The sequence below is a fragment of the Leucopleurus acutus genome (genome assembly GCF_964270905.1).
Source record: "Leucopleurus acutus genome assembly, chromosome: 3".
NCBI classification, from domain to species: domain Eukaryota; kingdom Metazoa; phylum Chordata; class Mammalia; order Artiodactyla; family Delphinidae; genus Leucopleurus; species Leucopleurus acutus.
The window spans coordinates 20,520,338-20,536,227 of record NC_139145.1 but is presented as its reverse complement, the minus strand read 5'-3'; the positions used below and the strand labels follow the sequence as shown (position 1 = coordinate 20,536,227).

The 15,890-nt window shown below is 46.8% G+C and overlaps 1 protein-coding gene across 3 annotated transcripts; it reads right to left on the bottom strand.

Annotated features, from left to right (window-relative positions):
* Positions 1–333: 333 nt before the first annotated feature.
* On the bottom strand, positions 334–14,484 carry KIAA1191. Of its 3 annotated transcripts, XM_082836731.1 has the most exons (9): positions 14,324–14,484; positions 13,132–13,244; positions 12,804–12,890; positions 9,919–10,097; positions 6,679–6,799; positions 4,416–4,540; positions 2,235–2,341; positions 1,900–2,042; positions 334–1,792 (listed from the first exon to the last, which is right to left on the bottom strand). In XM_082836731.1, the coding sequence occupies exons 3-9, from the start codon at positions 12,829–12,831 to the stop codon at positions 1,584–1,586; spliced, it is 912 nt and encodes a 303-aa protein (XP_082692857.1). In that variant the 5' UTR covers positions 12,832–12,890; positions 13,132–13,244; positions 14,324–14,484; the 3' UTR covers positions 334–1,583. The 3 variants fall into 3 exon arrangements, with proteins under 3 accessions (XP_082692857.1, XP_082692858.1, XP_082692859.1); XM_082836732.1 differs by lacking the exon at positions 12,804–12,890; XM_082836733.1 differs by lacking the exons at positions 9,919–10,097; positions 12,804–12,890.
* Positions 14,485–15,890: the final 1,406 nt, after the last annotated feature.

Below are 15,890 nucleotides of genomic sequence, written 5' to 3'. Positions count from 1 at the left end.
AGACATCAATGTTATGTCATTCAAGGTACTGACAACCTGTTTCGAAAGAGAAAGACATATTTGTTTCTCCCTAATGGAAAACAAACATCCTATATTGGACCTGTGATATTGCCTATGAACTTGACTTTGTGGCCAGTCTGTCAAGATCTAATGCAATGAAAGGGGTAAAAACAAAAGGATTGAGTGTGTTACAAAAAATCTGATGTTAAAAGCATACAATAAAAAAGCAATGGTTTTTCAAAATACCAAGTTTATCACGCTTCGGTTTCATGACTGCAAGCAGGCAGAATGGAATAACTACTCTTAACAGAACCAAAAAAAGTTCCATCCACATTTGAGAAAGTAGTAAGGATTTTTATTGTCAAAACAAGTTAAGAGATACAAGCATAACAGAAAACACAAATAAATTAACTGTTCTGATTTTTTAGACTCCAGGGCATCTCTGTGGGAAGGTCAGCTCAGCTCCTTGTGTAGACACCATACTGTCCAAAGCAAAAGACAGCAGGAATTTGAAACAGTGTTCAAGACAATGATTGAACATGTACACAGTGAGGAGAAATGAAAAGGTGGATCCCCTCATCCCTTTCCTCAGTGAGGTACGTGTTTAGAAAGGTATGAGGCTCTTTTGGGGGGAAAATGATTGCATACAGAAAATTTTTTAATTCTTCCACCTCCCAGAAAAGAATTTTTCAGGCCCTGGCCTGAACAAGAAACTCAAAATAGGGTGACACTAGTTTCGTATGAACTGCAAGACTATACTCGAACTGCAGTTGCCACCTCCTTTAAGAAAGTTTAACATCCATTTATCTATACCAAACCAGTAGACTGGATTTTCTCCCTTCGGAAGTTTTCAACCAAATGGGAGTTAAATTAATCTCACTTTAAAGTGCAACAAAGGATATGTAAGGCTAGTGTTTGTTCTGTGACACACAAAAGAGAAGCATCCCTCCAACAGCACTGGCCCAAGAGGTACTACGTAAGAACTGGCTGCAGGACAAAGTGATCCATGAGGTCTACCAAAAAGCAAGGAGGTTCTGGTTTCAGCAGAAAACAGAGGGGATCCCTACCAAGGCTGGCTCTTAACTATACCCAGATCTCAAACAGATCCTGGGTCCCCATAACTGACAAGGCTGGAGCACACAGTGCCAGCACAGCCAGGAGGGCCAAAGTCATCTAAACTAGTCAGTGAACGCCTCTATGCCATGATTTGTCCATGCGCACGTGGACAGTGGTAAAGGAATCAAGAAGCCTTGGTTTTGGAACAACACAAATATTATTTACCTATTAAGTAATGATCAAAGTTCTTGTGTAGGGTAAATGATACAAAAATAGGTAATGAGGTCCCCATGCATCACTGCTGAGGTTTAGTCTAACTTTAAATTAAAGCAGTACAAAATGGCTTCTTCCACACAAGGACAAGCTTTGCACTAATGTTTCTCAAAAGCCAATTATGTCTCCAGCTCTAGCCTCAGTTTGAGAGTTTTTTAAAAAGAGAAAACAAAACTTTTCCTATGTCAGAGCCAAGGTAAAGGGGAGCTGGGCTCAAGCCACCTCTATCCAGAGTCCCCGGAACAGAAAGAGCTCTAGAAGCCAGTGGGTGTGAGAACATTCAAGTCCCGCGGTTTTAGATTGTGGGCCCGCGGCAGCTGTTTCTTCCCTTCTATCACTGGGATGTCCATTTTCGGTGGCTTGAACACTGCTGGATCCTCGGCCATTCGGGTGGCTTGTGTGCGAATCAGTTCCATTGGAGAAGGCTTCTGGGCTCCTTTGTAGGCCTGGATGGCAAAACCTCCTACAGAAGTAAACCACAGAGCAAACGATTTCAAAATTAGTAAGCAGCTACCAACATACATGGTAAAATGCCCGCCACTGCTCTCTTTCGTGAAGGGGCAGCCTTACCCGAATCAGACTTCTGGAGGGATCTTGGTCCAAAGACGCTCCATTTATCTGCCGAGCTTCTGTCTTTTTCCCCGCTTCCAGAATCCATGGTGCTAAGATTGGGGCCAGGTAAGGCTGTGGAAGAACCAGAAGTGAACCAGCCTCTGGAAGAGAAAGAATAAAATGGTAACACATCCTCTTCCTACACCTCTAGAAGTGTCCCACGCAAGGACTAGGGACTGTCAGCTCCCCCTCCTGGCTCGGAAGCCACAGGCTGACCTCCCAGTGTTGGACGTGGCACTGGCTTTGCTTTAGCCCACGGCTGCTGGGGGGTGGGGGTCGCAGGAAGGGCTCACCTGGGCTTCTGCTTAGGGGACGAGTGGGGGCTGCTGCTTGGGGTGGACTGGGTGGAGGCCGGCTGCTTCTCCTCTCTTGTTATCTCTCCGCTCTGGAGCTTTAGTTTCTGCTCAGATGGGTAAGAAGAGAGGCTTTTTAAAAATCACAGCAAATACAAAACAGCTAAGTTTGGGTATAAACAACCTGGTTCACACTAACTTCAGGCAAAAGGAAACATTAAGAGGTGAAATAGTTTTGGATTATAGGAAGATATTCCTTTGATTCTGCCATACTAGAGTTCCATCTTTTAAAAAAATGTATTCATCCTATAGCATATCCTGAACATCTCTGTACTAATTCCACACCAGAGCTTTCGACTGTCCACATTGACCAACCAATAAGTAAGTGGACGAGCCAGAACCCCAGTGGCGGGCCTTCCTCAACTGCCCTCTTTGCCACTACCGCACACACCCCGCCATCCCCAGCCTCTCAGCGCCAAGACTTGGCCACTAACCCCTCCAGCTAAATGCTCCCTCTGTGCAGCCCTTCCTTCCCATAACCAGTCACTCCAGCTGCCCTCAGCGTTGTAAACAGACATCTAACAGACAGACCAGCAGTCTAGCAGGGGAGACAAGCCTACTTCTCACTGCTCCTAGGTCAAGGCTTCCATACGGTCTCCGTGCTCCGTGTCTAGTACACCAATGCTCAGCCCAGGCTATACTTCAAACAAATGACCGTGATGAATTTTCTCAACACTCAACATATCAGGTTACATGAGCTGGCATTTCAGCCATCCTCATGTTCTACTCCTATGGCCAAGATGCAGAAGGTGGGCCAGATTCAGTTCCACCATTATATGGGGTGAACTGTGCAAATGGAATTCAGACTGACACCTACCCTGGAAAGTTCTCAGTGTCAAAGGCTGACAGTGCCCCTCTCCAGAAGGATCTGTCTTGTCTGAGAGCTTAAGCTGGACACCAAACCAACCCTGACCCGCCACAGCAGTGGTTTTAAGTTTAGTGTGCAAACATCATCCGGGATGCTCATTACAAAATGCAGCCATCCACAACGTCTCATATCCCTGCCCACAGGCCACTAACCCCCAACTATTCCTCCTCCATGTATTGTATATCATGATCCTCCTTGTGAGCCCCTCGGGAGCCAGATTCTCAGGCAACTCTGGAATATGGAGAAAAACCAACAGGAAATAGGGCATCAGGAGACTTGATTGCAGGTACTATGACTGGTTAATAAATACATAACCCTGGACCTCAGTTTCTTCATTTATAAAACATGGATGTATCTATGTCAGAGGATTAGGAAGAAGATGAAGTGAATATGAGTGCTTGATAACTCTTAAAAGCACTATTAAGTATAAAGTGATATTCCCTGAAAGAAAATCATTTGAAACTATTTTATTTTATTCATACAATTATTTGGTCATTATTAACCTTACTGAAAATTCTCCATTTGTTCCAATTTTTAAAATGAAAGCAAAAACATCCCAATTCTATATTTATTTTAATTTTTAAAAAACTAAACATAGAGCATAACATTCCTTTCTAGCCAGTGTTACCTCTGTTGAGGTTGCCTGACTCCCATTTCTCGCCCTCAGAGTCAATCACCCTGGTACATAGTGACCCACGTTGGCTTTGTTGTTCATAATGTGCTCACACATATCACCTGTGTAAGCTCAGAACCTCATCTGACCCTCCGAACTAGAAGTAAGGGAAACAGTAAGTTTTATAGATGGATAAGCAGAAACTACGAGGCCAAGAGCCCGGGAGCTTTCAGCTAGAAAGTGCGACCACAAGGGAGACTAAACCTGCTCTAAATTCCTCGCTCAAGCCTCTTTCCACCACTCTCCACACCCCCAACTAGCTGAGCTGGTAACTTCAAAACCACAGCCACACCTCAAGCTGTGAATGATGAGGGTTTTGTGTTTTTGTTTTTGTTTTTGTTTTTTCTGCAGTACGCGGGCCTCTCACTGTTATGGCCTCTCCCGTTGTGGAGCACAGGCTCTGGATATGCAGGCTCAGCGGCCATGGCTCACGGGCCCAGCCGCTCCGCAGTACGTGGGATCTTCCCGGACCGGGGCACGAACCCGTGTCCCCTGTATCCGCAGGCGGACTCTCAACCACTGCGCCACCCGGGAAGCCCGAGGGTTTTGTTTTTTAAAAGTTCCTAAGAAACAAGCTTACGTGGAGTGCTTCTGCCACTCGAAGGTACTTGGTCTCCTCGGTGGTGAGGCCCTTGTGGGGTGTGTAGCCAGCATCTCTCAGCCCTGCCTGTTGCTCAAAACGCTGAATGCTCTCCTGGGTCTGTTCTGGGAACAGAGGAGATAACAGTCATGCCCATCCCCCTCTCCCATCACAAACTGGGGGAGATGAACACAGATATCCACTGTTCTCCCCGAGAGCAAGAGCATACAAACTGGCCATCCGAGAAGGATGCCCAGGCATCGTGGCAGGAATTCTGAACCTCACATGAAGCCTAGGCAGAAAGAAGCCTTCCCTTACAGCAAGCTAAAGAGCAGGTTACTCCTAAAGGGACAGCCTGATAACCTCCCGGGAAACACTCCTTACCTTCCTCTCATCTATACCCTAGGACATTTTCTTTGTTTTCAGAAATGCAACATGAAGAAGGCAGCTGACATTCAGAAACAGTGCAAGTTCTCCAAATATAAAGTTTCCTCAGAGATACTCACCACCCTCTTTACGATCTTCACCAAAGAGAAATGGGCCACGTTTAGGACAGATGGCACCAAAGTAGCAACTGGATCCAAACCAGAGAGAATGTGCCTTGAACTAACCAAGGTCTACTGATCCAATGTTTCCTGTGTGTGAAACTGCCCACCACAGTGCCTGGCACAGCAGGCAGACTCAACTCACTATCAGGGCAGTCTGACCCGATTATCTTGTCATCAATGTCAGTTATACCTGGGAATGACTGACAGTGGAATTTTTGCTTAATCTGTACACACACTATGTAATACACCCCCATGTACAAGAATGTGGCAGCTGAGGACCAAAAGTCCAGATACCAGATGTCCTTTATGACTTAGTCATTCCCCTTCTAAGGGACTAGTTTATTTCCAACAGAAACAGAAGCAAAGGAAACATACACACACACACACACACACACACACACACACACTAAATGTATAAAGGTGTTTTCCAGTCTTGCCATGTAGTCACTTGAAAATTTTAAAAGCAGGAAAGGATTTAATGAATACGATACCTGATATTTAAAATGCCAGGATTTTAAATGCTTTTTTTTTTAAATTTATGACTACAGCAACATGAAAAGTTCATCGTAATATTAATTGAAAAAATATTGATAGAATGGTTTGTCTATTAGATTTGCAATTATATAAAAATAGGCATATATGTGGAAATGACTAAGCCAAATAAGTATCTGAGTGACAGTAATATATACTGGGGCGCTATAATGTTCTATACTGTTAGTAAACTCTATTTTCTATAAAGAAGTTACACTGTTCTAAAAGAACAATGACTAAGTTTCCTAACACTGCCAGGACACCTTCTCAAGCTTGAAAAATACAAGCAATAGTTGCTGATTCAAACAGTGCATTTATGTGTGAATAAGAAAAAGTCCAAGTAAGAGTTTGGACTTTTGGTTCCTGGGTGAGTTCTTCAGGAATTGCCCAAGACTAACTGATGCCCTCCAGAGCAGATAAACAAGGGCTTCCGACATCAAAACTGAGCCAACTAAAGAGAACCTCTACGTGCCCTGCCCCTGGCAGAGGCTGCTGCTGACAAGCAGAGCTGTATATCTAATAATTGTTAACTTCCCACTAGAAGCAACTAGAAGGGCCCTCTGGAACCAACAAGTTTAGTTAACTTGTAAGATTTTTTTTTTAAAAATTCAAGCTCTCTTGTTTCCAGTCTTATCAGGACCACAAATCACACATTCTTAAGACCAAAGACACTTGAGGCACCAATCTGGTCTCAAGATCCAAGAGGAGGAACAACTTTGAGCCATTTAATTTAAAAAAATAAGCGCAGGGGCGGTGGGAGATGTCTCAGTGTGTCTCCTTCTCCAGCAGAGCTTGAAACAGTATCAGCAGCCGCTCCCGGCCACTGAACACTGGTGCCATCTAATCCTCCCCTCCACCTGCCGGCCAGATTCCCCATCTCACAGAGGAGGAAACAGCCTCAGTAGTTAAGTAACTTGCCCAAGGTCACGCTGATGGATATGGGAAAATAAGGCTGTAGCAACGAAGCAGCAGGAGTGCACCTAAATCAACTGAGATGCTTAACGTTGGGCAAGTCTTCCACCTAAATGTAGCTTCAACACTGATGATGACTCAGCAGCCAGACTGACCTCTGCCAGGCTGGGTTAGGACAGGTTAAGGCAAGTGTGTCTGCAGAACTCCCCCAGCTAGTTGTAGGAAGCCTAAACTCTTCCCCGCCCCCAGTTCTGAGAGCGCAGAATGCTTACTTGTGATCAGAGAACTCATGATGACATGGGTAGCTTTAGCCTTCACCACGGGGACCTTGTCCGCACCATCAATGGCCGATGGCAGGGCACAGGATGAGACGCTGGCCTCTCCTTCCTCCACCTGTTCAAGAGGGGCAAGGAGGCACCTGAGCCAGACAAGGGAGTCACACGCCTCAACTTACTCCTCTGGGAGTAATCAGATACAGGAGAAAATATGTGAAGGGGGGCTTGGTTGTCCACACCCAATTAGATATGTATTATCCATAGTGACAAAAGATATGACATTATACGAATAGCCTGTATTTATAAAAGTGGGAGAGCCAGAATTTGAAGCTCTGAGCTCTATTATCTTTCCAGATTATGTCTGTCCAAAACACAATATGCCCCTAAGGATACAGAAGAAACAACTATTACTAAGCATTGACTGTGTACCAAGCACCATGCTTGCTTTTGCTTAATTAATCACTGCATTTGCTAAGTGGTTCTCAAATTTTGCCAAGCACCAGAATCCCCTGGAGAGCTTGTTAAACAGACTGCTGGGCCCCAACTCAGGGCTGATTCAGTAGGTAGGGCTCAAGAATTTTGTTTCTAACAAATTACCAAGTGATGCTGATGCTGTTGGTCCCTGAGACCACACTTCGAGGACCACTGCTCTAAGGGTTCAATAACGGTCTTTTAAAACAAACCAGAAAGTCTACGTAGCTCCTCAGCTTTAACATGAGAGGGCTGGAGCACGCTGCCTTCCTTAATCTAAACACCTGACACCGTGCTCAGGACTAACTGGAAGCAGAGGACTGGGTTTTACTCTTTGTTCTCTACTTCTCCAAAGGAATTGAGAAGAAAGATGGTCAGAAAGGAGGGGAGTAGAAGGAAGTATTGAAATGTTGTATCCCTGTTACAAAACAGGATTTAAACTCTTCAGCTGTGACCTTACTCGAGCAAAACTTGAACCTCTGCTTTCTCACTTGGAAGACGGCTGACGATTGGGACATGGATGCCTAGGGCATGGATGGTTAGGACAAACAAAAGAATGCATGTAATGAGTCAAGTTGAGCTCTCCTTAGAAAGGCCAGTTGTTCCAAACTGTCAGCTGTTCCAGCTGGGACACAGCAGAAAACTGGAAGCCCATTCTTTGCCTAGAGAAGCAAGCAGCAGCCTTCATAAATGAAGCGGGTGGTGGGCTGCCCTCCCAAGAGCTATCAGGAGCCTTGCTTCTTTTCTGCTCCGGTCCCTTGAGTCTGCTGTTTTGGCATCACAGGCCGGCTGCTGGGGCCCTTTCCCCCTAGTACTGCCAATACTTTTTACACAAAATGTTTCTACCTCAACAACTGACTGGGTCAGATTTCAGTAGAAAACTGATATAGGGAACTTCCCCCAGAGCTGTAGGGGGCACTTTCATAGCAAGGAGCGCCCTGTTCTGCGAGCTTAATGGTATGTGGGGTGGGGGGGTGGCGGGGAAGGGAGGGACACTACACTCTTTAGAAAGGAAGGATCACATACAGCTCTGCCAAGGGAAGCTAAGCCCGGAGCCAGGAGTCACAACATCAGCTCCACACCTAATATGGGCCAGGCCTTTCAATCCTCTTTTTTTTTTTATAAATTTATCTATTTTATTTATTTATTTTTGGCTGCGTTGGGTCTTCGTTGCTGCGCACGGGTTTTCTCTAGCTGCGGCGAGCGGGGACTACTCTTCGTTGCGGTGCATGGGCTTCCCATTGCAGTGGCTTCTCTTGTTGCGGAGCATGGGCTCTAGGTGCGTGGGCTCAGTAGTTGTGGCTCTCGGGCTCTAGAGCGCAGGCTCCGTAGTTGTGGCGCACGGGCTTAGTTGCTCCATGGCATGTGGGATCTTCCCAGACCAGGGCTTGAACCCGTGTCCACTGCAATGGCAGGCAGATTCTTAACCACTGTGCCACCAGGGAAGTCCCTCCAGTCCTCTTTTATTTAATCCCCACGGCACCTCCATGACAAAGTATTTTCATCTCTCACACAGAGACACTGTGGCTCAGGGGTGAAGCCCAAGCTCACAGCTGGTGCACAGACTGTTAGGTGGCTCACACCCAGGTCTGCTTAGACAGCTGCTTACTGGTACTTGCTGTCAGGACCTAGCTGTCACATAGCTCAAAGTGCAGTGAAACGATAGCTGCAGCTTAAAAGGATTCATCTGAACTGGGTGGGCCTAGCTTATTCAGGCAACAGGACCACCTTTCCGGCATTCTTGGTGGTTGGAAAGTCAGAGGCGAGAGAGACACAGTCCCTGCAGTCAGGAAGCACAGGCTTCAGAAACAACCCTGCAACAAGCATGTCAGAACCCATGAAGCCCAACTGCACAAAAGGGCTGTGAGAGCAGATCAGTGTGTAACGAGGTATGTGTGTGCATGTGTGTGCATGTCAGGAGGGCCTTACAAAGGAGGCAGCTCTCACATAGGATGGCAGTGGGGAAGGGCATCTGAGGCAGGAGGGACAGCATGAGGAAAAGCACAGCATATGTTCAGGAAAGAGCCAATTTTTAATCACTCAATGAGCATCTTTTTTGCAATCACTTTATGCCAAGTCCTCTGCTAGATACTGTAGATGGAGTATGAATCAGACAGGGCCCCTGCCTCCAGGAAGCTAATGGAGGGCAATGAAGTAACACAGGGATTGTAACAGGGGTCCACAGTACACTGGAGACCTCAAAAGGAGGGGTGATAGTCTTACTGGGAGGACGGAGGAAAATCACAGAAGAGATGGTTGAGCTAAGACTTAAAGGATGCCATCTGTCAGGCAGATGAAGTACGAGGATAGGATGGGGACTGTGAACATTCCAGGCAATCGGAACAGCGAGAAGCAAAGACTTAGAGGCATCAAATACCCTATTAAGTACAAGAAATCTTAGGTAACTTGCATGGCTGGATCACAGGGGGTGGGGGGTGGATTCGGAGGGGAGGGAGCGCTGACAGGACCTGGACCATGCAGAGCCAGACTAAGATTAAGGAGCTTGGATTTAATACTGTGGAAACGAGGGTGGGGAGGACGGGGAGGAGAGGGGATGGGGAGGTTGTATTTCAGGTAGAAGACACAGCCATTCTAGTTTTGAATTAAAAAGGAAAAAGGCCTACCAACTCTACAGAAAACATAACATATATAAGGATTGGTGGCTGCCCAATTCTATGGGTGTCAGGAGCTGCTGATGGCTTCTGGAGCAGAGGAAGGAGAACGAAGGGGTTGGGCCTGCCAACGGCAGTCAGCGGGGTCAGATACCTTGGCGAGGTGCTGATACTTGCGCTCTGGAATCACTGGCTTCCAGGGGATGCTGCCCATGTCCGATGGAGGAGGAGTCATGGGCGTAGGGTCCTCGAGGGCATCATCATAGCTGAATGCCCGGCGGTACATCCCGATGGGCAGGGACATCTTGCCTAGAGGCCCACTAGGCTCAAGAGCTAAGAACAGACACACCTGTCAGGATGGGCTCATCAGCTGAACATACCAGTAGCTTTAAATTAATCTGTAGGCAGGAAAGCTCTGAAACACTCTTATTCTGGGACAGAGCAAGAAAAGCTCGTTCTGGAAGAGCTAATCCAGTCAAGGTAAGGTAACTACAAATTCCTTCCTCTCTGCCTGACACTGGATTCTCCACTTAACCCACACAGCACCCCTAATCCATTTTTATGGATTAGGAAACCAAAATTCAATTTCAATTTACCTGAGCAAGGTCACATAACTTCAAAGTGCAGTAAGGAATCAAAACCCAAAGCAATCTGATTTCAAAGCTTGTATTCTTTTTTTTTTTTTTGGGGGGTGGTGCGCGGGCCTCTCACTGTTGTGGCCTCTCCCGTGGCGGAGCACAGGCTCCGGACGCGCAGGCTCAGCGGCCATGGCTCACGGGCCACTCCGCGGCATGTGGGATCTTCCCGGACCGGGGCACGAACCCGTGACCCCTGCATCAGCAGGCGGACTCTCAACCACTGCACCACCAGGGAAGCCCTCAAAGCTTGTATTCTTTAGGCCACAGAAGCCCGTGGCAATCCCAAGACTCTCAATTCAGGCAAAACTGAGGATATGCAGTCTTGGGAATTCCCTGGCAGTCTAGTGGTTAGGACTCCACGCTTTCACTGCTGAGGGCCAGGGTTCAATCCCTGGTTGGGGAACTAAAGTCCCACAAGCCTCATGGCCAAAAAAAAAAAAAAAAAACACCATGAAATCTTGTTCCCAGTTTATACATGAGGAAAAGAAGGCCCAGAGGTGGCAAATCCTCTGTCTTTACTACCTCACCTAAGATAACAAGAGCACCATGACAAGAAATATGTCAAATAATATGCTGTCCAGCAGCATCTAGAACAGTTTCGAATGTTCTATATGACTTAAATGGCACAGCCAATTTTCATCACAGAAACTACTGACAACGGTTCTCACAAAGCACTGCCAGCTGATCCTGCCATTCCTGTCCACCGGAACGGACTGGCGGAATGCCCCAGTGACGCAGGCTCCCCACCTCAAGGGCACACTCAGCTCTGCCAGATCAGAGAGCAAAGTTCATTTTGTTTGTTTGCTGATCCTTTCAGAGCAGAACTAACGTCCAGATCCTGCCTTCAGTGTGACATTATCCTGTTGCTCTAATTACACAATCACACTCTCCAAGACATCAACCTGTTCGGCAATAAGTCCAAAACCAGCAAAGACATTCCATGTAAACAACAAGAGGGCCAAGCAGTTACCATTATTATTATGATTAATAACAATTACTAACAAATCCATAGAAACAGAAAGAGGATTAGTAGTTGCCAGGACCTGGGGGGAGGGAGGAGCCACAGGAGTGACTACTAAAGGGACAAGGTTTTCTTTTGTGGGTGAGGAATATATTCTGGAATCAGACAGTGGTGATGGTTGCACAACCTTGTGAATATACTAAAAATCACTATACTGTTCATTTTAAATGGCTGAATTGTATGGTATGTGAATTATCTCAATTAAAACAAACACACAAGCAAATCATAATTACCAAGTACCCTTCCTTGCCAGGAACTTACATCCCTCATCTTTCCTAATCCTCATTAAGCAGATATTCTTCCCCTTTTCCAGCTCAGGAAACTGAGGCATAGATCTTAAGCAACACCCCACTAGCAAGTGTGAGGTGGGGGCTGGAACACAGATCTCAGCCAGCTCTCACACCCGCCACGCAACACTCCATGCTCTCCACACTATAAGCATTAACCTAATGCATGCAACCCTGCGGCCAGGATGCTTACAGGGAGTTCACAGTCATCACAACGACAATGAAAGACAAACTAAAACACAAGTTGATGAAGTTAGAGACTAGAGATGGATCCTTATCGGGAGACTCCTATGACTCCACTTAATTTGGGAGCAATTTCAGAAACATCTTAAAGACTCATCCCAAGAGCCATCCCAATAGCCTTCCTAAGAATAATAATAAAGTCAGCTAATATTTACTAGGAGATAAATTCCCACAAATAGAGACCAAAAAATTTTCTGGGCAGTAAATGTATATTCATCTTTAACTCACATTTTCATGTATTTTATGTTTGATCTTCACAGCAAACCTGAGAGACAGGCACTATCATCTATACTTTACTGAGAATCAAAAATTGAGTGATTCAGATTTTAAAAATCACTAGCCCTTCCCACTAAAACAGGCCAAGGAGGAATCAATGACTTCACTAATCCAGAAGTTATAACCCTGTACAGACCCAGGGCTCACTAAATGTTGCAGTGAGCATTTTCATGACTAAGTTCAATGTGTCTTGAAATCAGGCTGGTGCCTTTTTGCCCAAACTTTCATTCCTCCCACCCTCCTATCTCCTCCTCACAAAAAAAGGGGGTGAGTTTAATCATTTTGGTTTAAGAACTACGCAGCTTATTCTGAATTTTTATTTGATACATAGGAAAGTGACAAATCTGTCATACCCTTAAGTGAAATAACTGTTCTCTTTCAAGTTAGATTTTTGGGTTCACACCCTGGCTGGGTGGTTAATAAGATAATATTTAAATGATGCCAATCTATTAAGTCTAAATACTCTCCTGGTGGCACAGAGTTACTATTAATATGTGGTTCAGAAAAAGTAGTTTCTGTCTAGCTCAAAATGTTAAGGGCAAAACATAACTTTACCAAAAAGAATTAAGTTTACCAGGCACTTCTGGTTGTCTCGAAGCCATTGAAAGACTGGGATCCAGGTGCTTTTTCTATACAGAATTCAGAGCTGAGTCCCTGCCACCTAATAAAAACAACAAAGGGCATTTTCTTACAGTGAACACCAAAGAATAGCTCCAATGCTGTTCTTCTGACAAGCACATAGAGTTTTATGGCTTGGTTACAAGGTTGAAACACACACAAAAGAGGGACAAACATGCGAGGGAGAAAAAAAAAGGATAAAATCAAAGGTCTCACTGTACCTGTCACTGATCTTAACACCTGTGATATGACAGACACCATACACAGTGAAAAGGTCACCTTACCAGAGTGAAATGATGTGACGATTATGCTGACAGACAGATATTAATGAGGAACGCTGCTCAGCTGCTGCAAGTTAGCAAAGCTGCTCGGGAAGAGTCCATCCATTCCAGAGGTTCTGAGAACAACAAACAACCAGCATTGGCACAGCCCTTCAGAGTCTGCCAAACACCTTCCTGTACTTTCATGTATCTCCTGTAACAACCTTGCGAGAGACACTATACTCATTTCGTTTTTAAATAAGTTAGGGCTCAGGGTCCAAATAACCTGACCCACAGCAAGGGACTAGGGAACCACAGTGGGTAAATTCATTCCTTGCTGCTAGTACTGACTGATATTCATAAGGGTTTTATACAACACTTATCTTGCGTTTTAACCCTTGCAGCAACCCTTGCAAAGCAGGCATTGTTTACCCCCAATTTAAAGAAAAGGAAACTAAAAAGCAGAAGTGATTTGTCCAAGGTTACAGACAAGTGGCCCATCTGTAAGGCAGGTAGTTTCATCTCCATTTTAGAGGGGAGTTCAAACAAAGCTCCGAGAAAGCCAAGTTACTTGCTTTTCAGCTTGCTGCACTCCCTCCTCTATCCTGATGAAGCTCAGAAGGCAAAATCGTTAGTTCCTCATTAAAGAGTATCGCTGAAACCAAAGTCGGCCATCCTCGGGGTCCAGGCAGCATTCCGACCCGACACCTCCCCTTCCACTTCCCAGTGCCCATCCCCTCCCCCCTCCCCGCAGAGCTCTGACTTCTCCTTCATAAGATACAGGACAATGCCACCAGGATGTGAAACGCCTGGGCTGAGTGAACCGCCTCTTCCACCCGGCGAGGATAAGAAAGATTAAGGCGATTAGGGCCAGGGCCTGGCACAAGCCGAATGTTCCCCGGGGCAAGGCAAGTAGTAGGAGGTAAGGGCGAGAAATGGGGGGTCCAGGACAAGGCCGGCCTGGTAAAGTAGAGGCGAAGCCCGGTGCCGGGGCTGCGGGGGCATGATCACAGAGATACCCCACGGGGGGACCCCAGAAGGCGGGGCGAGAGATGCACGGAGCGGTCCGGCAAAGACCTGAGCCTGAGTAAGGGGAGAGGAGAGAAGCACCACGAGGGCCCGGGCCAGGGCCTCGGTGGAGGGGACGGGGGCACGCCCCTCCTTACCGGTGGAGGACCGAGCCCCAAGGAGGGTCCGGTCCGGCTCATCTGGTTACCTGTTTTTCCGCCGCCGCGGAGCCGCCTGCGGCCCGAGCTCCGGCACTAAAGAGGCTCCGAGGACCCACGTCTCTCGAGAGGCTGTGGCGCATTCGGGACCCAAGCCATGGTGTGAGCGGCGCTGTGCCCGTGGCGACACAGAAGGCCCCAGACACCAAACAGGGAGGGACCACAGGCGGCCGGCCCACAGCCTTCCCGATAAAGTCTCCAGAGGCCGAGTCATTTCACGCGAGATTTGGCGGGGGGGGGGGCCTCGATGCATGCTGGGAGTTGTAGTCCATGGTCGGGAAAGCCCCAGGATCTTAGCTGCACTGCAGGTTGGTAGGGCCAGAGCTCCGTGTGTGGAAACTGCCAGCTCCCAGACGAAAAGCTACCCTTGACTAGCATTTTATGCCTAGGTCTGTGACAGGCTGAGGGCAGATGGAGGTGGCATAGTAAAGTGACACCCTCAAACCCGTTTCACGGAGGGGAAGTTGAAGAGATGCGAAGGCACTTTGACTAAGAAGAGATGAAGTGAGCAGGGACCCTCTTCCAGGAACAGCTGGGTTAGGCAGGGTTCATACTAGTAGCAGAACCAAAAGGGGAAGCAAATAGCACCAGCCTCTGCTAGGTAAGGTGGTCGTAACATTATTTCCCTTTTACACTAAGGAAAGTGACACTTGGAGAGGTGCCAGCTCAACTGTCATACCCTGAAGACTTCTTTTTTCCTTAAAGGGTTTACAAATATGACAAAGCAATAAAGTTGAGGAAGTAAACGAAGTTGAAAAACAATCTATCCACATGTCCAAAGCTTGCCATCAAGGCTCATTTCAAGAGGGCTATAGGGGCTTGGGGCTGGGACTTTTAGATTTCAGCATTTGACCATTGGCCAGGCCTACTGGTGGGACTGAGAGGCTTTCTTCATGCACTTTTAAACTTGAATATGCCAGTAATTAGAGTCTTTTCTAAATTCTGTGATTAGCTTATAAATAGCACAATTACATTGCAGTGTGATTTTTTCTCGTGTTAAAAGTGTTATTTCATGGGCTTCCCTGGTGGTGCAGTGGTTGAGAGTCCGCCTGCCGATGCAGGGGACACGGGTTCGTGCCCTGTTCCGCGAAGATCCCGCATGCCGCGGAGCGGCTGGGCCCGTGCGCCATGGCCACTGAGCCTGCGCGTCCGGAGCCTGTGCTCTGCAACAGGAGAGGCCAAGACAGTGAGAGGCCTGCGTACCGCAAAAAAAAAAAAAAAAATTGTTACTTCAGGGCTGCCCTGGTGGCACAGTGGTTAAGAATCCGCCTGCCAATGCAGGGGACACGGGTTCTAAGCCCTGGTCCAGGAAGATCCCACATGCTGCAGAGCAAATAAGTCCGTGTGCCACAACTACTGAGCCTGCTCTCTAGAGCCCGTGAGTCACAACAAGAGAAGCCGGCACACCACAACAAAGAGTAGCCCCTGCTTGCCGTAACTAGAGAAAGCCCGCACGCAGCAACGAAGACCCAACGCAGCCCAAAATTAATTAATTAAAATAGATTCTCAAAAAAAAAAAGTATTACTTTGTAAATTTGCAACTTTTAAAATATGCCA

Bases quoted from the DNA above. Each gene is read 5' to 3' on its own strand.
- KIAA1191 (XM_082836731.1), bottom strand. From the start codon at position 12,831: ATGGCTTCGAGACAACCAGAAGTGCCTG. The intron at 4,541-6,678 runs GTAAGCATTCTG...CTCTGTTCCCAG, and splicing joins CATGAGTTCTCTGATCACAA to AACAGACCCAGGAGAGCATT. The intron at 1,793-1,899 runs GTAAGGCTGCCC...TTACTTCTGTAG, and splicing joins CCTCCAGAAGTCTGATTCGG to GAGGTTTTGCCATCCAGGCC.